Genomic DNA, 24,502 nt, shown 5'->3' with positions numbered 1-24,502 from the left:
ACTTCTCAGGTATTTATGTTAAAGTGATCTCCTGACTGATTGCCACTCTCTTAAACAGATCCTGACATTGTTTCAGGTCATCAGCAGAAGACTGGTGTCCGGGTGAGACAGCTTCTCTGTGGGATGTGGCAGATTCAGCTGGTGGCATGTCAGGAAGAAATCATGACTCCATACCATCTGGCATATGGTTATTATGCAGTTCTCCCTCTATCATAGTGTGTGAAGAAACTGACAACGTAGGAAATGGCTGGTACTGTGGCACAGCAGAGGGTGCTCCTGTGTGACTCCTAATTGGACTGCTTTTGAGGCAAGGCAATTGATATAATTGGGGCCTGGAGTGGTAAGGCTTGTGTGGGTGATGATGGTGGTGATGATCATAGATAATGCGCTGCCTGTGTTACACTCAGGGATTAGTGTTGTCATGAGAAGGTGCTTCTGCAGTCAAAATATATCTGTTAGCCCGAGAAGAATGTGGAGATAAAAGGGCTTCTGAAAATTGAACACCCCTTCTGGGTGAATGGTCTCTATAATTGCAGAGTAATAGTACCTTGGTGACTTGTGATAATGGTGATAGCCACACAGAGTGTCCTTTGGAGGGCGGACTGGGGGATGTGACTTAATGCCCCAGTGGTGACTTGGTTAATAATCAAGGACTGTGGTTCCCTGATGGAACTCTGTTTTAGCTCTAGCTTTCCTCAGTGCTGCAGATGAGAGCTGTTGCCGCAGTGGGTTTTGAATCTGTTGTCCTAGTGCTGGGAGAGAGCGTGGCACCGTATGTTCTTCTGGCACTGGAAAAGAGAGGTTGCTCATTTGTGAAGTAACGATGGTTCTTTGAGATGTGTCTCCGTGGGTGCTCCACATTAGGCATTGAGCTCACCCCAGCACTGCAGATCAGAGATTTCCAAGCTGTAATTCATTGGAATGCATATGCGTAGAAGCGCACTGGTCCTTCGCGCACTTTTGGTCACATGTGTGATCCGGTCCATGCCAGTTCCTCGAAACAACTGTCTCAGGTGCCTCTGAAAACCATAAAGCAGAACTCCAAAGCGGGGTGGAACAGGTGGGTAGTGGAGCACCCATGGGGAAACATCTTGAAGAACCACTGTTACTACACAAGTGAGCAACCTCTCTTTCTTCTTCGAGTGGTCCCTGTGGGTGCTTCAGATTAGGTGACTACCCAGCAGTGACCCAAAAACATGGAGGTGGGTACCGGATTATGTGTAGCTTGCCCCCGAGAGGACTGCTGTCAGTAGGTATGCATCCTCCTCCAGCAGCCGATGAATCACGTAGTGCTTGGCTAACATGTCATAGAACGACCACATTGCTGCTCTGCAAATGTCTTTCAAGGAGACGCCTCTGAAGAAGTCTGTCGAAGCCGCCATTGCTCTGGTGGAGTGACCGTGGGCGGATTTGGTAAAGGGGTTTTATGTAATGAGTAGCACATCTTTATACAGGATGTGATAATATTTGAAACTCTTTGCAATGTCAGCCCTTCTCCATTTGATCTGTGTGAAAGTGACACCAGCAGCCTGTCTGTCTTTCGGAAGGGTTTGGTTCTGTCTATATAAAAGGCCAGTGCCCTTCTCACATCAAGTGCACGAAGCCGTACTTCCCTACTCAAGGTATGCAGCTTAGGATAGAAGGATGGTAGAATTATCGGCTCATTGATATGAAACTCTGAGGAGATCTTTGGGTGAGCAAGCTGGCCATAGTAATGGTGACCCACCCTATGCAATGTTCTCCAAAGATGCGGTAATACTACATCTACATCACCTCTGCCGCAGGTGATACCTTCTTGTGAGTGGTATGTTTCCTTGGTATATATACAGTTGACAGCCAGTGCTGGAGACAGCGAAAGTGCAGTCTGGCATTCTGCACCATGAATGTGATGACAGCCATATTTCCCAGAAGTTGCGGACAAGTTAATACTTGTACTGTTGGGCTGCAAACCAGCACCTGTATCGGAGACTGGATAGCATGAAAACACACAGTATGTAGATACACTCTCGCCATGATGGAATTAAGGTGCGCTACTATGAACTCTGTCCTGAGTGGGTTCCGTCATCGATTATTGGAAGTTGATAATGAGGCCCAAGGAATGGAATGTCTTTGTAGTAAGGTCTATCATGCGTAACAAGTCTACTCACGAGTTGCCTTTTAAGCAGCAATCATCCAGGTATGGGAAGATGAAGACATCTTGACAATGCAGGTAAGCCGACACTAGTGAGTGTCTTCATAAAGACTCTGGGTGCTGAAGACAGGCCGAAGGGCAGAACTTTGTACTGGAAAAGTTCTGTGCCCACAGTGAAAGAAAGCACTTGTGTGCAGAATGAATGGTTATGATGAAGTACTCATCTTGTAAGTCAAGGGCTGTGAACCAGTCTCCATTGTCCAGTGCTGTAACTAAGTAATGGTGACCATCTTGAAACACTGTCTGGGGAGGTAACGATTGAGAGCCCGTGAGTCTAGTATTGGTCTCCAGCCTCCTGTCTTCTTTTCTGTGAGGAAGTAACGTGAATAGAAACCCTTCCCCTGGAACTCATCCGGGACTTTCTCCACCGCACCCATGGAGATGAGGTGATCGACCTCTTGTTTTAACAAGGTCTCATGAGAGGGGTCCCTGAGGAGGGACTGGGTTTTTTTGGTGGTAGCGTGCAGAATGGGATGGTGTAACCCGCAGAAATAATTTAAAGTACCCATGTCTGTGGTGATACTTTCCCACTGACAGTAGAATGGTCTGAGGTGGTGGTGAAACAGGGGATGAGATGACTGTTGGCACTGAGTGATGGGTGTGGTGTCGCAGTCCTTGACGTAGTAGTCAAACCTGTTGTCTGGCTGTCTGTGGTGCAGGATTATGGCCTTGTTGGGTATGTCATCTAGGTGGTCTTTGATGTTGTTGGCGCCCTGGATCATAGCCTCGTTGGTATGGTGGGTGCTGAGGTTGGTTGGTGTAGTGTCACTGGTGAGGGTAATACCTCTTCCTCCTGTAGGGAGGGGTATACATGCCCAGCCTTCTTAACATGGTCCTCAAGTCCTTGCTGGAGTGGAGAACCACATCCGTGGTTTCAGTGAACAGTTTTGATCTATCAAAAGGGAGGTCCTCAACTTTTATGTGTAATTCTTTAGGGAAGCCGGATGTTTGCAGCCAGGATAATAGTCGCATTACCAGTGCAGTGGCAGCGGAGCGTGCTGCTGCATCTGCCACATCAAGTGTGATTTGGACTCCCCTACATGAGGCCGCATGGCCTTCCTGAACTATTGCTTTTAGGATTGGCTTCTTATAATCTGGGAGATAGTCCATGAGTGATACCAGTTTTGTATAATTATCAAAATTATAGTTGGAGAGGTGTATGGTGTAGTTAGCCATACATAGCAGTAGGGTGGAGGATGAGTATACCTTCCGCCCAAATATATCTAGTCTCTTTGCATCTTTGTCTGACACCGTAGATTTGTACTGTGGTGCTTTTGACCTCTGCTGAGAGCATACTATGACAAGAGAATTTGGTTGGGGGTGGCTGAACAGGAATTCCATTCCCTTTGATGGCACAAAATACTTTTTGTCCACCCTCTTATTGGTTGGCAGACTAGAAGCTGGAGTTTGCCAGATATTAGCAGCAGCCTCTGTGATGGCCTCATCCAATGGGATGGCTATCTTTGATGATGTAGGTCGTCTCAGATTTTTGAGGAGTTTGTTCTGCCTCTCTGGTACTTCTGCCGCCTGTATATCCTGGGACTGGACAACCCTTTCGAACAGATCCTGAAACTGTCTATGGTCATCCAAAGGGGATCTACTGCCTGGGATGACCGCCTCATCTGGAGAGGACAAAGTGGCATCTGTCTGATATGCCTCTGTCTGTTCCTCAGACACTTTCTGTGTTTGCTCCCCTAGGTGTCCCAAGGGAGGATCTACAACTGGGTCCAGACCCTCTCTTGGAGGGGAGAGAGGACGCCTCCTTGGAGAAGGAGAGGAGGACTGTCTATATGAGGGGCATGGATGTGGGGATCTATCTCTGGACCTTGAATAACGACAGTTCCAGAGATAGTCTTCCCAATGGTACCGATGTACTTAGTAGCAAGGACATGAGCCTGGTCATGAGGATCTGGAGCGCTAGTGTTGCCTGTATCCATGATGGCGAAAAGAATGTGATAGGTGAGACCATCTAGATGATATAGGCACAGGTGGGGATACCTGGTAGGGGTATCCTTGTAGCCGGTGTGATTGTCGCATGTCAGGTGGAGGGTGTCTGAGCCAGGAGGCTGCAGAAATGGAGACGGCAACATAAGGAAAGGCCGTTCCAGTATGTATGATTCTGGGGGAGAGCTTGGAGACAAAGGAAATGGAATAATAAAGAGGTCCGGGGAGGGAATTCACTGCCGTGTTTTAGAACGTGCTTTCCTCGGTTCCTGAATTAGCTGGGCTGGCGCCGATACAGATGGTGTCATGCCTGGTGCCAAAGGTTTCGATGCGGGTATCGGTGCCGCCGGTTCCGTAATCAGTGCGTTCGGTGCCAGGGCCTCTGGTTCCACACAATCAGAGGTCTTCGGCACCGCAAGTCTGTGTTCCGGGGCCTCCAGTTCCCATGATCTCAGTGGCGCAGTTATTTGTCTCGGTGCCGTAGTCTCTGGCACCTGTCGCTTAGACACCTGTGGGAATCTTAGCCTCTGCGTGTTTGTAAGTCTGAGTCCTGGGTGCTGCCTTTTGTTCTCTGGGCTTTGTGTCCCCTTTAGATATAGATGGGTCTTGGCTCTGTGCCTCGCTCGTCCTGCTCATGGATAATACTAGCAAGGATCGAGCAGGAGACACTCTCTTTCTTTTGTGACCTGAGGAGATCAGAAAAGCCGCTTTTCGGTTTTGACGTGCTGACAGACCCTCTGGAAGAGTCAGCTCGGTTGTTTCAGGCTGAAGAGCCTTATCAAACAAAATCATCTTCAGCCACATTTCTCTGTCCTTCCTAGCTCTGGCAGAGCAATGAGGACACTTTTCAGGCACAAGGGCCTCGACCAGGCAACAAATGCATTTGCTGTGGCCCTCAGAGGCTGGTATAGCCTCACCGCATGACTCGCATCTCTTGAAGCCTGCCAGAGACATCTTTCCCTCTCATCTCCTTTTTTCTTTTTTTTTTGTTTTGAATAACTTAACCTCGCTTAACTTTAACGAGAGTACTTAACGGGTACTAAGAACAACAAACAGTCTGTAGATAAAAACAAAAAGTAGTCAAGTAGCACTTTAAAAACTAGCCAAATAATTTATTAGGTGAGCTTTCATGAGACAGACCCACTTCTTCAGACCATAGCCAGACCAGAACAAGTGGGTCTGTCCCACGAAAGCTCACCTAATAAATTATTTTGCTAGTCTTTAAAGTGCTACTTGACTGCTTTTTGTTTTGATAGTATATAAACTAGCACAGCTCCCTCTCTGTTACCAGTCTGTAGATAAGTGTTAACAACCGGGTTATGCTAAAGATAAGAAAGTTCTATTGGCAGAGCTTTCCCCCTGCTCTCTTCTTTCTAACTATAACTGTATACAGTAAAAGATTTCTAAAAACAGTTCTTAAAAACTATCGACTATTGAAACAAATAAAGGGTTTTATCTTTTCAGACATTGGAGCCAAAGCGAAGTCCATCTGCAGCCGCTTGCAGTTGAGAGGAGCTGGCATGGACCAGAAAGCGTGTGAAGGACCAGCGCACTTCTATGTATTCGCGATCTGACGAGATACAGCTTGGAAATCTCCAATCTGCGGCGCTGTGGCGAGCCCAATACCTAATGCGGAGCACCCACAGGGACCACTCAAAGAACTGTATTTGAACTGGTGCCAGCTGCGAGGTCAGCCCAGCGCCCTCCACTTGATCTACTGGGGATGGGGATGGCTGCACCACCTTTTTAGGCACTGCTAGTGCTGGGGGTGCTGCAGCTGCTTTTGCTAAGGTGCAGTTTTTAGTTTTAGATGCAGACAGGGGTTTGGGCTTTTGTGTGCCCAAAGTGCCCGGTTTATCTCCCATGCTCACACTGGGTAGGGACCTTAATGGGGAAGGCTTAGTCTTTGTCTGACTCCCCAGTGAAGAAGGCAGAAGGGATGCTGCCCAGCATAGAGAGTGATTCTGGCAGCGGCTCCATAGATTTATCGAAGCAGAGCATTTTTAATCTCAACTCCCCATCCTTTCTAGCTCTTGTAGTTAAGCTCTTACAGTGACAGCATTTTTGAGGAATATGTGCCTCTCCAAGGCAGTGAATACATTCAGAGTGCCCATCTGAGGTGGGCATAGGATCATGACACTTTAAACGCTTTTTAAACTCAGTGTCAGAGACATTTTTATATTCTTCCTCTACTACTTTAGGTTTGCTTTGTCTCTTGTTGTTCTCTGTTCTTCAATTGTTTTTTGTGTTTTAAATGGGTTGTGTCAGCAATCTAGGTATAAGGGATGTGTAACTAACAAGAAGAGGAAAATTCCCTCTTTCTTTCTTTCTTTCTTTTTTTTTTTCAAAAAAAAACCCCACATAACTCAAAGAAGTATGTATAGAAACCAGGAATGAACAACTATAGGCTTTGTATTTCCTATCTACAGGTCTGAGGGGACAGGAGAGAGCTGCACTCCATCTGCAGCCAAGAGTGGCTATGAAGGAATTGAGGACAGAGTCGGGCTGTGTGCGCTATCCCTAATGAAGCAAACGGCGTACCCAAGGATTGTGCATGCGCAGCTCCACTCCATACTGCTATGAAAAGTCTCCATGCTGCAATAGTAAGAGAGCCCAACACCTACTGTGGAGGACCCCTAGAGACAGCACTCAAAGAAGAAAATATTTTTGTTACACTACAGTAGACATTCGATGACTCCAGCATGGAAATTCACCAGATAGAAATCCCAACTGAACACAGTTAATACTGTTTTTGGTGAGGAGGCATAAGCTGTATATTCTGTTACTTACTTTAAAAATGTTTCATTCACAGCTTCTAAAAACTCTGAGCTGAGAACTTCTTGTGACCCATTTCCATGATAGGTAAGGAGGACTTCCAGTAAAGGAGTTACATCAGGCAAAGTGATAAGAGGAACGCAGAAAAGAGACACTATGTTTACATGATCATCTGAAAGTCTGGAGAAATAAAAAAAAGTTTGGTATTTTAGGGAAGGAAAATGTGTTCACTTCTAAAGCTACTAAAATTTCTGTTTATTGTAGCAAATGCTTAAGTTTTCACAGATGAAGATTCTTAAAACAATCAGAACTCTTGTACATTGCCACAGAGGACTCTGGTAAACATACTGCAGTAAAGAATACTAAAGTGCTATCAATATCTACGTATGCCCTTCTAGCAATGAATTTTCTCAGTTTGATTAAAAGCAAAGCTGCCCCTCTGAAGATTGCAGTTGCACAGCTCCCATGTGAGTATCTTAGGTTCACACAGAAGACATCCCTCTGAAGACTCTTGGACAAAAATCAATATAATTTCTAAAAGATTCATTGAGGATGACATTCATGAAGACTACAGTAATTTACAGTGCTCATACTCAGCAACAGGAATTGTGATTTTCTCCTCCTGCTGACATTCCTTAATCCTTGTGGCTCGCAAGTAGTGTCGGGTTCGACCTAAGTGTTTGATCTTCCACGGCTAGTGTAGACCTAGCCTTGATCTTTGTAGAAAAGATAAGGGGCGTAGGTTGTCCCAGAGCTACGGCAAAGATTCAGATTTTCCATGCAGATGATCAAATACTCTCTGGTCTCCAGGCTTCCTGTTGAAAGTTCATATTGGACTAGACAATCTATCCTTAACTATTCTGCAGACAGCACACAAGAAGGAATACAATCCAGCTTTCTCTCCTACCACTATATAAGCCCTGCAGTATTAACACAACTAGTAAAAATCTGTTTCATTGTGGAAGTGAACAGCTTCGGTCTAACAGAATGTACATTAAGTGCATGGAGCCATTTACAAAGGCTTGTCAAGGAACAAGCGCATTTCAAATAAACACATATGGTATGCATCCCTCACCTTTGGAAAATACATTTTGATTCAGATTGTGATAATATATTCTGAAAATAATTTTCAAAATTTGTATTAAAAGATTATGCTCTTCATTTCAAAAAGCTCACTGTACAAGGTATAGTAGTCCCTCGATTTATGCAAAGGTTCTCTTCTCACACACCCTCACATAACTTGAATTTTTGGGGGGTGGGGGGGCGTTCCCAGGCCGAATGCATGTTCTGCTGCTGGGGAAGAGGCAGGAGCACCTGGAGCTCCTTTTGAAAGGTAAATCCTGGGGTTGTGGGGGGGCAGTTGGGGAGGGCTAAGCCTGGTGGTGGGCTGGGCCCATGGGGTTTAACCCTGGGGTGGGTTAGGGCTGCAAAAGGTGTGGGGGGTGGAGTTGAGCTAGAGCCATGTGTGGGGAGGGGCAGTTAAATTGGGGTGGAAGGGTTTGAGCCAGAGCCGCGAGCTGGGTTGGTGAGTCAGGCCACAGGGTGCTTGAACCAGAGCTGGGGGGGTGGGGCGGTTGATCCTGAGCCACGCACGGGGTGGGGTTGAACTGAAGCCATGCACAAGGTGTTTGGACCATGCCTGGTGGGGGTAGGGGGGTGGTTGATCTGGGAGCCGCTCACAGGCAATGATGAGCTGGAGCCAGAGCCCGACACAGGGGTTGGAGGTGAGCTGGAGCCACGCAGGGGTGGTGAGTGGGCCTGGTGGGGGTTGAACTGGGGCCGCATGGGCCAGGTTGTGCCAGGGCCAAGGGAGTGGGATTCTGAGTTGCACTTAACTCACGTTAAGAGTTAAGAGCAACTCCCACTCATGCATTTTGAGGATTTACTGTATACTAATAATAGACACATTCAAAGTGGGGAGGAAAACACTGAGCAAATATATATACATAGATCGATAGATCGATTAAAAAAAACAAAGAAAGACTTACCCAGTCAGCTCAACAGCACTTCTATCACCCAATCCCATGGATTTAAATAGTGGGTCTAGTTACGTTGACTAGTATTTACTCCCCCAAATAATAATCTCAATGGAATTTGTGTGAGAGTCAGGACTCCTTACCATAAGTAAGGACTACTAATTTGGATTTGGGCTGATTGTGAACTAGTGATGACATCTTCCCTTCTGATGTTACATAACAAGCATACAATAATATCTGCACTATTCACTGATATGATAAACAAGGAAAGGAAATATGTAACTAGTTAATATGTAATATGTAACTAGGCATGTAACAGCCTGAAAGACATGATATCCTATATCCCAAAGGTGTGATTACCTGGTAAATAAGAAGGTTTTCTGTCAAATTCCACTTAACTAGCTTGTCCACTACAGAAGCTATATGCAGCCATGATTAAAAACAGATACTTGTTTCAAAAATTTTGAAAGAAGGATCTCAATGAACTTTAATGATCCATACTTAAACTTAATAAAATGTAGTTTAGATAACACCTACCTCCCTTGAATGTTAAGTCCATTAAACTGATTTCGTTTGAGTTCTGTCACTAATGACAAGACTATCTATTAAACAAAATCAATGACATTAAAAACACACAGCAAACAGGACAACATCAGTTGTATTTTTCTCTACATGTGCATTTCATTGGTGGGCTGTAGCTTTCTCTACAGACTGTCCCTCTTCCCCTTTTTTTCCCATCAGTGCCAAATTCAAGTATTCAAGACAAAGGTATTAAATTTGTTGAACACCCATTACACATCATTCCCATTACACAATGAGCAAGCAAATATGTGAAATCTTAAAGATCTGCATCACCAATGGATAATAAAAAACTAACTTTAAAAAAGAATTATAATAGATAAAAATTCTAAAATAAACAGCAAATATTCATTTTATGAAATATTATTCCCATGATTTTATAGGGTAAATGAAAAATCACTCACTTTCCCAAAATAGTGTATACAGTCAAAAAGGAAACAATTCAAAAAGTTACTTTTTGGCAAAAAATGCCACAAAGTATTTTCCCGCTTATTAAATTTCACAATGTTATAAAAATATCTTCACTTTTATTTCAATGATACATTAGCAACAACTGAAAAAAAATCCCTTTTTTTCTCTCATCATCTCCCATTTTACCTTGCTTCCTCAAAAGACTGAAAGAGTAACCAAAGTATGAAAGGATGACATTCATTCATGGTTCTTATAGAAGTGACATTTTCCTATACACTCTTACAGACTGATGATTTATTAACAATAAATACACTACTACATATAATACTCACATTTTTAACCAGTTTAGAATAGTAATCTGCAGATGTGTAGCCAAGAGGAGAAATAAAGGTATCAGTACCCACATCATTAGTTCCCCATTCAGAAGAAGAAAGGAGATGGTGCAGTAAACTCTACAAGAAATCAACAATGAGGGAGAAACAATAAGTTAAACCACGGTTTAGTCTCTGATACCGTTGACATTCTATCTAGATTATGTGTCAGATTCTTAGGTGGATTGTGGCTATTCTGGACCACACTATCAGCATACTTGGGTCACACAAAACAAGTGAGAGATGGTCTGGTGAACAGCACTCTAGAGTAGGGCTGATGCTGTAGCGTCTGACAGCTAAATAAAAGGTTTACAAATCACATTCTCTTGTTTGTACTCTTGTAGCAAGAAAAGATTCTGGCTGGGATGTCCCCGTTCTACTTTGATCCTGGAGTAGCTTTCAGGCCCCAGATGTCATTCCAGGCTGGTATAACTTCTAATAGCTCTAAAACTGCTCTAACACAAGGAAAGAAGTGCACAGAACATCACTGAGACAGAAGAATAGCAAAGGGAATTAAACACCAAAGTGTCACACCACTCATCAGTTAGCGTACTTTGCACGTACTTGAGGATCTAACCCTGTTTTTTTTAAGCTGGCTCATTAGGGAGTCAATAGCAACTTTTAAAATGTAATGTTGACGTTTACTTCTTGTTAATACTTTCACTACAAAATGCTTTACTCCAAATTTCAAACCCCTTAGAAAACACTATATGAAAAACAACAAGAAGTCCTGTGGCACCTTACAGACTAACAAATATTTTGGAGCATGAGCTTTCTTGGGCAAAGACACACTTCATCAGATGCATGATTGCATCTGACAAAGCGGGTCTTTGCCCATGAAAGCTGATGCTCCAATATATCTGTTAGTCTATAAGGTGCCACAGGACTTCTTGTTGTTTGTGAAGATACAGACTAACCCTCTCTGATATCTGTCACTATATGAAAAGAAACATACAAATCATTAGTACAGGTTGAACCTCTCTAATCCAGAACTCTCTTATCCGGAAACATCCATAATACGGCATGATTTTAGTTAGCTGGACAATCACTTTTTGTGGGTTTGACCAAGTCTCCCTGATCCCATGAAGTTTGTTTACAGCCACAAGTCCTGGCTCTCAGTGTTCTCTGCCGTTATTTCATAGAATCATAGAACACAGAGCTGGAAGGGACCTAAAAAAACTATCCATTCCAGCCCCCTGCTCTAAGCAGGACCAAACCCATCAGATCAGCCCAGCCAGGACTTTGTCAAGGTGAGACTAAAACACCTCCAGGGATGGAGACTCCACTACTTCCCTGGGTAGACCATTCCAATGTTTCACCACCCTCCTCGTGAAAAAGTTTTTCCTAATGTTCAACCTGGACCTTTCCAACTGGAACTTGAAACCACTTTTTGGTGTTTTGCCATCCATGACCACTGTGAACAGCCCCTCTCCAGCCTCTTTGCAACCTCCCTTCAGTAAGGTGAAGGCTGTTATTAAGTCCCCCCTCATTCTTCTCTTCTGCAGACTAAACAGTCCCAATTCCCTCAACCTTTCTTCATAAGTCATATGCTCCAGCTCCCTAATTATTTTGGATGCCCTCCACTGGACCCTCTCCAGGGTATCCACATCCTTCCTATAATTGGGAGCCTAGAACTGGACACAGAACTCCAGATGCAGACTCACCAAAACCAAATAAAGAGGAACAATCACTTCTCTGGCTCTACTAGCAATGCTCCTCTTGATGCCACATAATATGCCATTAGCCTTCTTGGCTACAACGGCACACTGTTGACTCATGTCCAGCTTCTCAAACACTACAACTCCCAGGTCCTGTTCTGTGGAACTACTACAGAGCCAGTTGGACCCCAGTCTGCAACAATGCTTGGGATTCTTCCGGCCCAAGTGCAGGACTCTGCACTTCGCCTCATTGAACCTCATCAGATTTCTTGCAGCCCAGTCTTCCAATTTGTCTAAGTCAGTCTGGACCCCATCCCTACCTTCCCGCTTCTCTACCTCTCCCCGTAGCTTAAGCGGTGTCTACACGTGCACGCTACTTCGAAGTAGCGGCACTAACTTCGAAATAGCGCCCGTCGCGGCTACACGCGTCGGGCACTACTTCGAAGTTAACTTCGACGTTAGGCGGCGAGACGTTGAAGTCCCTAACCTCATGAGGGGATCGGAAGAGCGCCCTACTTCGACGTTCAATGTCGAAGTAGGGACCGTGTAGACGATCCATGTCCCGCAACGTCGAAATTGCCGGGTCCTCCATGGCGGCCATTAACTGGGGGGTTGAGAGACGCTCTCTCTAGCCCCTCAGCTCACTGGTGGCCGCATGGAGTGGCCCCTTAAAGGTCCCCTCCCCCTCCCTTCCTCTGCAGGAAACTGAGGGAACGTGCAGGCTGCAGCCTGCACACGCGGCCAGCCTGCACCACCCTCAGCCCCACAGAGCTGTGATGGCTGCCCGGAAGCCCCCCCAGGGGACCCCCGCTAGGGGGAGCCAGGGCAGCCAGCCCAGGCAGAGGGGCAGCTAGGCTGGGAAGCGGCAGCGGGGCCCCTCCTGGGCGGAGGCCGAGCTGCGGGACCTGCTGGGGCTCTGGAGTGAGGAGGAGGTGCTCCAGGTAATGGGGAGCAAGAGGCAGAACGCGGATGCGTTCGCTCGGCTGGCCGACGGCCTGGCTGCCCGGTGTCACCCTGCCCGCACTCCTGACCACGTCAGGAGTAAGGTCAAGGAGCTGCGGCAGGGTTACTCCCGGGCCGGGGATGCGGCCAGCCGATCTGGGGCCGCCCCCGTCACTTGCCCCTTTTACAGGGAGCTCAGGGACATCCTGGGCTCCCGGCACACCTCTTCCCCTCCGGCCACCCTTGACACCTCGGCTGACGAGCCCCAGCAGGCCCTGCAGACGGAGTCCGCCCCGGAGGCAAGCCCCGCACCCTGGGGGCCCCCCCCGGGACATCGCAGCAGGAGGAGGAGGAGGAGGAGGAGGGGGGCTCCTCCTCCGCAGAATCCAGCCTGCAGATCCTCCTCCTGCCATCCCGGAGCAGCAGCAGGGCCTCCGCCCCCTGGGGATCTCCGGACCGTGGGAGCGGACCAACAGGTAGGTACCCCTCTCTGGTGGACACCCCTGGGCTTGAGGGGCGGGGGTAAGAGATATGTGTCCAGGGCCCCCCACATGCTCACATGGCCATGGCCCCAAGGACACCAGGGCCATGGCCCTCACAGCACTGCATCCATCAGCCCCTGCCCCCCCCACCCCGCATGACAGTGCCATGCCCCATCCCCGGGCCAGGGGGGAGCGGAACCTCGAGGGGCCCCCGGGAGGAGGGGGTGGGACACCCCGCAGCAGCAGCATGTGATGGAGTGGGGGGAGTGCAAAAGGGAGACTCAGGCTACATATGAGCAACAAGAGCTGAATAGCTCACAGGGGCAAAGGAGGATCCTGGGGCTACAGCTGGCAGGTGACACCTCTGCCCTGAACAAACAGGAGGGAGGAGCCGAGCTGGCTTGGACTTGGGGGGCGAGGGCGGGGGCCACAGGTAGAGGCTAGGGGAAGGGAGAGCTGGAAGGCAGCCAGCCTGAGGAGGGGGAAAGCTGCATCCCAGAGGGGCACCCCTTGGGGTCTTCTCCCCATGACGGGTTGGAAGGACTGTCTCTTCCGACAGCTGGTGCTGTCACTCCTGGCAGAAACTGGCCATCTGTGGCCTAAGAAACCTCTCCTGCTCTCAGACCCTGCGGGGTGAAGTGAGAATCGCTCCCACCAGGGGACGGGGTGCAGGGCAGGGGGACCCCTGAACCCCATCCATCACAGCAGCATCTCCCGGGGACGGGGATGGGGAACCTGCAGCACAGGGCTGGGGGGACAAAGGCCACGGCTAGGGGACCACACTAACGCCTGTCTCCATTCTTCTTCCCCCCCTCCTGTCCTGTGTCCTGCACCTGTACCATCAGAAGGACCGGAAGAGAGCGCCGGCGAGGCGTCAGTCGTCCCAGAGAGCCCTCCGGGACCATCGCTCCAGGCCAGCCCCTCGGCCGAGGACCAACCGACCCCACGGCGGGCTAGACGGCGGACCCCGCGCCTCCAACTGCCGACGGCGATGGACCCCCAGCTGCTGGCCATCCACCGTCGGCAGCTGGAGGTCGCGGAGCAGCACCTCCAGCTGCAGAAGCGGGCGCTGGCCTGGCGCCAGGAGGAATGGGGGGCCTACATGGACACATTTAATCACCTGGTGGACTACCTGGCCCCCCATGCCACGCCGGCCGAAACATCACCCGCCCTGCCTGCTCCTGCAGCCCCACCACCAGCTGCTCCGCCCGTCGCCGGCCCGTCCGCCGTCGCCCCGCCACCCACCCGCGAGGGCCGGAGCGCCGAGGGACCCCTGGAGCCACCTGACACTCGCCGGCCACCATACCTTCCGGTCTAGCCCGCTCCCACCCAGCCACGGACCAGGCTGCGAGCGCGGCGCGGCTCCTGGCCGGCCACGCCCAGTGCTGGGCTATAGGGGCGAGGGGCCCGGGACGTGGCACCCCCCCCCTTGTATATAGTTGGACCCTGTTTTTTTCGGCCCCCTGTTTGCCCCGTCCCCCCCATGTACATAGTTCTCCCCTTTATCCTCCCTGGTTTTCTTTTTATTATGGCAGACAGTTGTTTCTTTGTATTGTTTTATTTTTGTACATATTGCTTTTGTTGAACGTTTGTACATAGTTTTCTGTTTGTGGTTCAAATATTTATTTACATAAAAAAAAAAAAGTTTCGGAAAGAAAAAAAAAAGTTTACGTTCAGCCACAAGTGCGTGCTGTCATTTGTCCAGGACAAGTGGGAGGGGGGGCAGTGGGGTGCTCCATGGTGTGGGCGAGGAAGGGGCGGGCAGTAGGGGGCCTGGGCAGAGTTCACCCCGCGGCCTGTTCATTGAAGAGGGCCCGCAGGGCCTCCCGGACCCGGGTCCCCTCGGGGTCCACCTGCCGACTGGGGGCAGCAGGTGGCTGGACGTGTGCCCTGCCGGCCTCCGCAGCCCAGCCCTGGAAAAAGGTCTCCCCCTTGCTCTCGACCAAATTGTGCAGGGCGCAGCAGGCACCCACAATCTGGGGGATGTTGTTGGGGCCCGCATCCAGGCGGGTCAGGAGACATCTCCAGCGTCCCTTCAGGTGGCCAAATGAGCGCTCCACCACCTGACGCGCATGGTTCAGGCACTCGTTGAAGTGCTCCTGGCTAGCGGAGAGATGGCCCGTGTAGGGGTGCATGAGCCACAGCCGGAGGAGGTAGGCTGCATCTGCGATGACGCAGAAGGGCATGGTGCTGTCCCCCAGAGGGATCTCCCGCCGGGGGATGTAGGTCCCCGCCTCCAGCCGGCGGCACAGGCCCGAGTTCCGGAAAACCCGGGCGTCGTGGGTGCTGCCAGGCCAGCCCACGTAAATGTCCTGGAAACGTCCCCGGCTGTCCACCAAGGCCTGCAGGACGACAGAATGGTAGCCCTTGCGATTGAGGTATCGTCCTCCACTGTGATGCGGGGCGTGGATGGGGATGTGAGTCCCATCCAGAGCCCCGCAGCAGCTGGGGAAGCCCATGGTGGCAAAGGCCGCGATGGTGGCATCTGGGTCCCCCAGCCTCACGAGCCTGTGCAGGAGCATGGCGTTGATGGCACGCACAACCTGCAGAGAAAGCACATGGGACAGCACCAATGAGGGGTGAGCAGGGTGTGCGTGGCCCTGCCCTGCCCTGCTCTGGCCCCCCTGCCCTGCCCTGCCCTGCCCTGCCCTGCCCTGCTCTGCTCTGGCCCCCCTGCCCTGGCCTGGTCTCCCCTCCCCTGCCCTGCCCTCCCCCCGTGGGTTCGCTTACCTCCATGAAGACAGCCCCAGCGGTGGCCTTGCCGACACCAAACTGCTGGACCACGGATCGGTAGCTGTCCGGAGTGGCCAGCTTCCAGACAGCGATGCCGACCCGTTTCTGCACTGTGAGGGCACGCCGCATGACAGTGTCCTGGTGCCTGATTGCGGGGGTGAGCCACTGGCACAGCTCCAGGAATGTCTGCCGGCTCATCCTGAAGTTCCTGAGCCAGTGGTCGTCGTCCCACTCCCCAAGCACCAGCCGCTCCCACCAGTCGGTGCTGGTGGGGTAGATCCACAGCTGCCGGCGTGTGAGGCGGGGGGTGGGGCAGGGTGCTGCAGGGGTAGGGGTTGAGCCCTGCTGCCCTGGGGGCATCTCCTCCCCTGGGGCAAGGAGGTGCTCAGCTGCCTCCCGCATGGCACGGAGCAGGGCAAGCCCTGCTCCTGCCGGGAGGGCTGGGTGGACCTCTAGCTGCTGCTGCTGCTGCTGCTGCTGCTGGGGGTCCATGACTGCAGCGCCCGGGGTCTGTGTGCCTATGGCTCCTCAGACCGTGTGCTGTGCAGGCTGAGTGTGTCTGGGAGGGGCCCTTTAAGGGAGCGGCTAGCTGTTGCCCCGGAAGCGCTAGTCCGCCCTGTGACCCTGTCTGCAGCTGTGCCTGGCAGCCCTATTTCGATGTGTGCTACTTGGGCGTGTAGACGTTCCCTCGCTGCGCCTATTTCGATGTTGGGCTGCGCAACGTCGAAGTTGAACATCGACGTTGCTGGCCTTGGAGGACGTGTAGACGCCAATCATCGAAATAGCCTATTTCGATGTCGCCACATCGAAATAGGCTACTTCGATGTAGGCTTCACATGTAGATGTAGCCATAGTGTCATCCGCAAACTTGCTGAGGGTCCAATCCAACCCCTCATCCAGGTCATTGATAAATATGTTGAACAGAACAGGACCCAGAACCAAACCTTGGGGCACTCCACTAGAAACCGACCACCATCCCAACATCGAGCCGTTGGTCACTACCCGCTGGGCCCGACCTTCTAGCCAGCTTTCTATCCATCTTACCATCCATTTATCCAATCCACATTCCTTTAACTTGCTGACAGGAATATTGTTGGAGACTGTATCAAAAGCTTTGCTAAAGTCAAGATAAATCACATCCATTGATTTTCCCCTATCCACAGAGCCAGTTATCTCATCATAGAAACTAATTAAATTGGTCAGGCATGACTTGCCCTTCATGAATCCATGCTGACTATTCCTGATCACCTTCCCCTCCTCCAAGTGTCTCAAAATGACTTCCTTGAGGAGCCACTCCATGATTTTTCTAAATTATCTCTAAATGTCTTTTAAGACTGCATCTACACTACGAGATAAATTAGACATTTAATAAATTTGATTTTTAACCTCGTTCTTATGAATTTGAATTTAAGCGTCCACAGACCTTTTGAAAATTTGATCCACCATTTCTCCATGGGTAGTTTCCAAGTCCTCATTGCCTTATCCAAGTTTGACTGCATGAGCAATGTATTGGGAGTACCTACCCAATAGTACCTTAGCCTCGGTAGCATGTGGGTGTTTCATGTCAGAATACTAGAATGCAAAGCACTGTCCCAGAATTCAAACAATCCAGTAACAACACAAAAAAGAACTTGAGATCACATCATTTCCTGCAGCAACTTCTCTGGCACAGCACTAGCGCAGCATGGATCCCCAAATGCTTCAAGTCATTGTATATACCATTGCAGCAACGTTCTTGACTATCGCACAATTTTGCTTTCTATTACAAAGCACAATGATGATGATGACGATGATGATGATGATGGATTTGAAGAGGAAATCTTTCAACTGTGGACAAAGAGCTCACAAATGCTGGCTGCCCAGAATCCATTGATGACAATGGAGCAGCGGTTTTGGACTCTTGAGACCAGCATACACTGGTCAGGCCACACCATTTTGGAGTACTGGGACAACGAGCAGTGGGTGCAGAACTTTCATATGTACAAGTCCATTTTTATGGAACTTTGTGATGTGATGGGCCCTGCCCTGAAGTGCAGCAGCACAAGAATAAGGTTCAGAAGTGAGTCGCAATTACTCTGTGGAAGTTTGCAACATCCAACAGCTACCAGTGAGTGGCAAATCAGTCCACGGTAGGCAGATCTACAGTGGAAGCCATGGTGATGCAGGTGGCCCATGCTTACCCCCTGCTCCCTTGGCTTATGGAGCCCTGGACTGCAGCAAGGAAAACTTCAATCACAGACTCAACAAGTGCACAATGATGGTGGGATGGGCCTTTGGCCATTTAAAAGTGAGGTTAAGATGCCTATTGACCCATTTGGACCTTTCTGAAACTAACGTCCCCACCATGATTACAGCATGCATGATTTTGTATAACATTTGTGAATCCAGGCAGGGGAATTTCCTGTGTGCCTGGAATTCCAAGGCTGAGGCCATGAGCAGGGCTTACTTGCAGCCATCTAAACAGCCATTCACCAATTACTCTGCGGGGGCAGTAGCAATCCGGGGCACACAGGATACCAATGTGTTTCTCTGCTGTAATACCAACCAAGCCCACTCCCCAAGCTGATTTGTGCTCCCTACAAAATGTGAACCAAAAATCAGACCATGTCTCACTGAAAGAATGTTTTTACTTGGTGGAAAGGGGTTAAGTTGCAGAAAGTAGAATGGATATGAAGAGAGGGTTATTTTCCTAAAAAAGGGCACCTGTGCTTTCAGCCCGCTCCCTGCCCACCCATTTGCATCTGCTGTGAGTCCTCTGCGGACCTTGGTGTAGCGTTGGGTACCTGTGCTTTCAACTCTCTATCCCTGCCAGCCAGTTCCATCTGCCACGAGTCCTGTGTGGACCTTGGCATAGTGGTGGGCACCAGTGCTTTCAGCCTGCTCACCTCACACACCTGGTTCTGTGTACTGTAAGTCTTCTGCAGACATTGGCTTAATGGCAAGCAGCTGTGCTTTCAGCCCATTCACCCCGCTTCCCAGTTCCACCTGCCACAAGTCCTCTGCAGACCTTGGCTTAGCAGCAGGCACCAGTGCTATCAGCCCTCTTCACAACCGCCTGATTTCCCTCAACGATTTGTGTATCCAGTCACTCATGCACACCAAAAGACCACACCAAGCTCAAAAGAATAGTTTATTTTGGGGGGGTGGGGGGAGAAGTGTAAGTGGCAGGGAAAAGAAGCATTGTCAAGGGTGGTGGAATAACCTTTTGCAGTGGCCCATGGGGCTAGAGTGGCAAGCTGTCCTTGCCCTCCCTCCCTGCGTTCAGGGACTGTGACAACAGCAGGTGGGCAACCTCTCTTCAGGGGGCTCTGGGCAGCATTGAGCAGAGCCTGCAGTGTTGCATTTGCAGTCCCTTTGCAGCTGCAGAATGGAGCATAGGACCTCAGTTTCGTCACTCACTGCCATTACAAGCTTTGCTGCTTGCCCTTGCTGGAACTCAAGCATTTTCTGCTGCCACTCAGCTGTAGTCTGCTGCCACTGAGCTGTACTTTACCACCGCTGAGCTGTGTCCCTTGTCATCTTCCTTATTGCTTTCTGCTTCAGACCATTCCACATGCCGCAAGATGAGATCTTTTACCTTTTACGCTGCCTCGCCTTGTCTCCCATGCTGGGGATGGCAGCTGGAAAGTGAAGGGCAAAACTGAGACACAATTCACACAAAGTGTTTCTCCATGGAATGAATGGATCTCTGTCTCTCCTACCAGGGAAAGTTTCTTTTTGCAAGACTGCTTAAAGTTTACTAAAGATGGCATTCAAGGTGTGCATTGCACAAGCCATCATTTACCATCATGCTATTGCCTCCTTTTAGGGGCCAGGGAAGGGTTGAAAAGCAGGGGAAGCCATCTGATGTGCTGGGCCAGGGGAAAAACTTTTTTTGGCCATTCCTGGAGCAATCCTCTACAATGAGCAAGATGGAATCCCTGTTAAGTAAGAGGAAATGCCGGGAAGCAGGGGGGTGGGGGGGGCTTGTTCCTGCCATCTGCCGGGTTGCGGGAAAAAATTTCTCTACATTCACTGAAGCAGCCCTCAGCAGGGGAAAAAAAGGCCATGTGGAGGACGGCAAACTCTTCTGTGCCGCACATGCCAGTTTGCAGTAGCAGGGTTTGCAGACCGCAGCAGCCATGTTGTGCGGTGGAAGGGTTTGATTCCAGCCACATGGACACCTGGGTGGGAAGGGATCCCTGTAACATAAAAAGAAATGTTGGTGAGGAAGCAACATGGAGGGGAGAAGGCCCAAGTCTGCAACGTGTTTGTGTGTAGGGTAGGAAACAGTGCGCCTGCCAGCCACACAGTGTGGCAATGGGCTCCAGGAAAATGTAAAAGGGCTGGAAGCATGAGAAAAAAATCCGATCCAAATTCCCATGCTTGTTTAGGCTGCTAAAGATGACATCACCTTCCTAAAACTCACAGATATCGACAAAGAACAGCTGGTTCATCCTGTGTGACCGCAAGCCTGGAAAATTTGCCAAAATACTGTGTGGTGTCATGACACGAGAATGCTATCTGGTTGCCTGGAGTAGCGAGCTGTGCTACCGTGGAAACTGCAATAAGTCAGGCTTGCCCAAAAACCTTGTGCAAAAATTACAAGAGTGCTTGGATGAGGCCTTTGAGGTCTCCAAAAAAGGCGAAGCACTCTGTGCACAGAAATATTAACACGCTTTTCTGAGGGTCACAGATCCATAGAAAAACTGTACCCATGCCCATGCCCACCCACAAGCCGCTTCTAGCATTCAGAAAAATATTCTCACCAGAACAGCTTGGTTCCAGAGGCTCAGGGACCAGCGTAGAGGGGACCAGTTCCAGATCTAGGATGAAGAGCTCTGGGCTGTCAGGAATAACTTCCCCTGCTCATTGCCCCCTTTCTCCTGTTTATTGGCCTCTTCCTCCTGGGCCCCCAGCTCCTGTTGGATCACCCGGACTCCAGACCAGGGCCTCCACAAATGTCATAATCCATAATGGGGTCCATGGTGGGGTCGTCCCCCAGAAGCACATGCAGCTGTTCATAATAGCAGCTAGTCTGTGGCGATGACCCTGACTTCTGGTTGGCTTCCCAGATTCTGTGATAGGCCTGACGGAGTTCTTTCATCTTCACCTGGCATTGCCTAGAGTCCCAGGAGTAACCTCTGGCAGTCATTTCACACAACAGATAATCATACATTACCGCATTTCTCTTAGCCACCCTAAGTCTCCTCACCACTGATTCATCTCCCCAAACTGCAAGAAGATCCAGGATCCAGGATCTCCTGATGGGTCCACGCCGGAGCTCTCTTGCGAGCCTGAGAACTGCTAGGCAGATCACAACGCTGAGTGCCCATGATTGCAGGAGATGGCTCACAATGAGATTGCTACAGATGTGGTGCGATGGTTACCGATGCAATGCTATGGGTAAAAGAATTTTTTCATTGTGTGAGCCTTTTATATTTACATGCCTGGGTGCTGACAAATTCAAAATTAATCAAAAATTCATAGGCTTCCTGTGACCTTCTTCTTGTGCAGCTGGATGGAGAGCAGTGGAGAATAAAGCAGCCATACTGGGCAGGTAACTACATAGCATTGTGGAATACATATGGAATACTTCAGAGGCTAATAAATTCGATTTAAAGACATGGTGTTTCCACACTGGCATTTATATGAAATTTTAAATTCGGAATTGACACTACACCTACCCGGTTCCAATGATATTGGCTACGTCTACACGTGAAGCCAACATCGAAATAGGCTATTTCGATGAATAAGGTCTACACGTCCTCCAGGGCTGGCAACGTCGATGTTCAACTTCGACGTTGCGCGGCACCACATCGAAATAGGCGCTGCGAGGGTACGTCTACACGCTAAAGTAGCACACATCGAAATAAGGGTGCCAGGCACAGCTGCAGACAGGGTCACAGGGCGGACTCAACAGCAAGCCGCTCCCTTAAAGGGCCCCTCCCAGACACAGTTGCACTAAACAACACAAGATACACAGAGCTGACAACTGGTTGCAGACCCTGTGCCTGCAGCATAGATCCCCAGCTGCCGCAGAAGCAGCCAGAAGCCCTGGGCTAAGGGCTGCTGCCCACGGTGACCATAGAGCCCCGCAGGGGCTGGAGAGAGAGCATCTCTCAACCCCACAGCTGATGGCCGCCATGGAGGACCCAGCAATTTCGACGTTGCGGGACTCGGATCGTCTACACGGTCCCTACTTCGACGTTGAACGTCGAAGTAGGGCGCTATTCCGATCCCCTCATGAGGTTAGCGACTTCGACGTCTCACCGCCTAATGTCGAAGTTAACTTCGAAATAGCGCCCGACACGTGTAGCCGCGACGGGCGCTATTTCGAAGTTGGTGCCACTACTTTGAAGTAGCGTGCACGTGTAGACACAGCTATTATGAGATAGATATTATATCCATATTAGTGCTCCCTAAATTAGAATCATAGAATCATAGAAGAGTAGGACTGGAAGGGACCTCGAGAGGCCATCAAGTCCAGCCCCCTGCCCTCATGGCAGGACCAAGCACTTTCTAGACCATCCCTGAAAGCCATCTCTCTAACCTCTTCTTAAATATCTCCAGTGGTGGAGATTCTACCACCTCCCTTGGCAATTCGTTCCAGTGTGTGATCACCCTGACAGTTAGGAACTTTTTCCTAATGTCCAACCTGAACCTCCCCTGCTGCAATTTAAGTCCATTGCCTCTTGTTCTATCCTCAGAGGCAAGGAAGAACAAGTTCCCTCCCTCTGCCTTATGACACCCTTTTAGATACCTGAAAACTGCTATCATGTCCCCCCTCAATCTTCTCTTTTCCAAACTAAATAAGCCCAATTCTTTCAGCCTGTCTTCATAGGTCATGTTCTCTAGACCTTTAATCATTCTCGTTGCTCTCCTCTGGACCTTCTCCAATTTCTTCACATCCTTCCCGAACTGCGGAGCCCGGAACTGGACACAATACTCCAGATGAGGCCTAAACAGCACAGAGTAGAGCGGGAGAATGACTTCTTGTGTCTTGTTCACAACACACCTGTTAATGCAGCCTAGAATCATGTTTGCTTTTTTTGCAACAGCATCACACTGTTGACTCATATTTAGCTTGTGGTCCACTATAACCCCTAGATCCCTTTCTGCTGTACTCATTCCTAGGCAGTCCTTTCCCATTCTGTATGTGTGACACTGATTGTTCCTTCCTAAGTGGAGCACTTTGCATTTGTCCTTATTAAATTTCATACTGTTTACCTCAGCCCATTTCTCTAGTTTATCCAGATCCTTTTGAATTATGACCCTTTCCTCCAAAGAAGTAGCAACCCCTCCCAGCTTGGTATCATCTGCAAATTTAATAAGTGTACTTTCTATGTCAATATCTAAATCGTTAATGAAGATTTTGAACAGAACCGGTCCTAAAACAGACCCTGCGGAACCCCACTAGTTATACTTTTCCAGCAGGATTGAAAACCATTAATAACTACTCTCTGGGTACAGTTATCCAGCCAGTTGTTCACCCACATTATAGTAGCCCCATCTAAGTTGTATTTGCATAGTTTATTGATAAGTATATTATGTGAGACCGTGTCAAATGCTTTACTGAAGTCTAGGTATACCACATCCACCGCTTCTCCCTTATCCACAAGGCTCGTTATTCTATCAAAGAAAGCTATTAGATTGGTTTGACATGATCTGTTTTTAACAAAACCACGCTGGCTGTTCCCTATCACCTTACCACCTTCCAAATGCTTGCAGATGATTTCTTTAATTACCCGCTCCATTATCTTTCCTGGCACAGAAGTTAAGCTGACTGGCCTGTAGTTTCCCGGGTTATTCTTATTCCCCTTTTTATAAATGGGTACTATATTTGCCCTTTTCCATTCTTCTGGAATCTCTCCCGTCTCCCACGATTTTCCAAAAATGATTGCTAAAGGCTCACATACCTCTTCTATCAGCTCCTTGAGGATTCTAGGATGCATTTCATCAGGCCCTGGTGATTTGCAGACATCTAATTTTTCTAAGTAAATTTTAATTTGTTCTTTTCTTATTTCAACTTCTAAACCTACCCCTTTTTCACTAGCATTCTCTATGTCAGGCATTCCTTCAGATTTCTCTGTGAAGACCGAAACAAAGAAATCATTAAACATCTCTGCCATTTCCAAATTCCCTGTCACTGTTTCTCCCTCGTCACTGACCAACGGCCGTACCCTCTTCTTGGTCTTCCTCTTGTTACCAATGTATTTGTAAAAAGCCTTCTTGTTTCCCATTATGCCTTCAGCCAGTTTGAGCTCATTTTGTGCCTTAGCCTTTCGAATCTTGCTCCTGCATGCTCGTGTTGTTTGCCTATATTCGTCCTTTGTAATTTGTCCTAGTTTCCATTTCTTATACGATTCCTTTTTTATTTTGAGATCATGCAAGAGCTCCTGGTTAAGCCAAGGCAGCTTTTGCCATGTTTTCTACCTTTCCTACGCAGCAGGATAACCTG

At 49.1% G+C, this 24,502-nt stretch overlaps 1 protein-coding gene and 1 long non-coding RNA gene across 3 annotated transcripts in view; one reads left to right on the top strand and one right to left on the bottom strand.

Annotated features, from left to right (window-relative positions):
- Positions 1-8,084, top strand: part of LOC142013569 (uncharacterized) — a 31,597-nt gene extending 23,513 nt beyond the window's left edge. For both annotated transcript variants that reach the window (XR_012645710.1, XR_012645709.1), the window contains 2 exons: positions 5,600-5,824; positions 6,565-8,084. This is a non-coding gene — a long non-coding RNA (uncharacterized LOC142013569). The remainder of the gene's footprint in view (positions 1-5,599; positions 5,825-6,564) is intronic.
- FANCC (FA complementation group C) overlaps positions 1-24,502 on the bottom strand; it is a 199,089-nt gene that overhangs the window by 77,079 nt on the left and 97,508 nt on the right. The window contains exons 4-6 of the mRNA XM_074995137.1: positions 10,209-10,328; positions 9,424-9,488; positions 6,926-7,090 (exon numbers count right to left, since the gene is read on the bottom strand). Coding sequence (XP_074851238.1) covers positions 6,926-7,090; positions 9,424-9,488; positions 10,209-10,328 — 350 coding nt within the window. The remainder of the gene's footprint in view (positions 1-6,925; positions 7,091-9,423; positions 9,489-10,208; positions 10,329-24,502) is intronic.

Source organism: Carettochelys insculpta, chromosome 5 (assembly GCF_033958435.1).
Source record: "Carettochelys insculpta isolate YL-2023 chromosome 5, ASM3395843v1, whole genome shotgun sequence".
Taxonomy (NCBI): domain Eukaryota; kingdom Metazoa; phylum Chordata; order Testudines; family Carettochelyidae; genus Carettochelys; species Carettochelys insculpta.
This window is presented reverse-complemented; position numbering and strand designations above follow the sequence as displayed.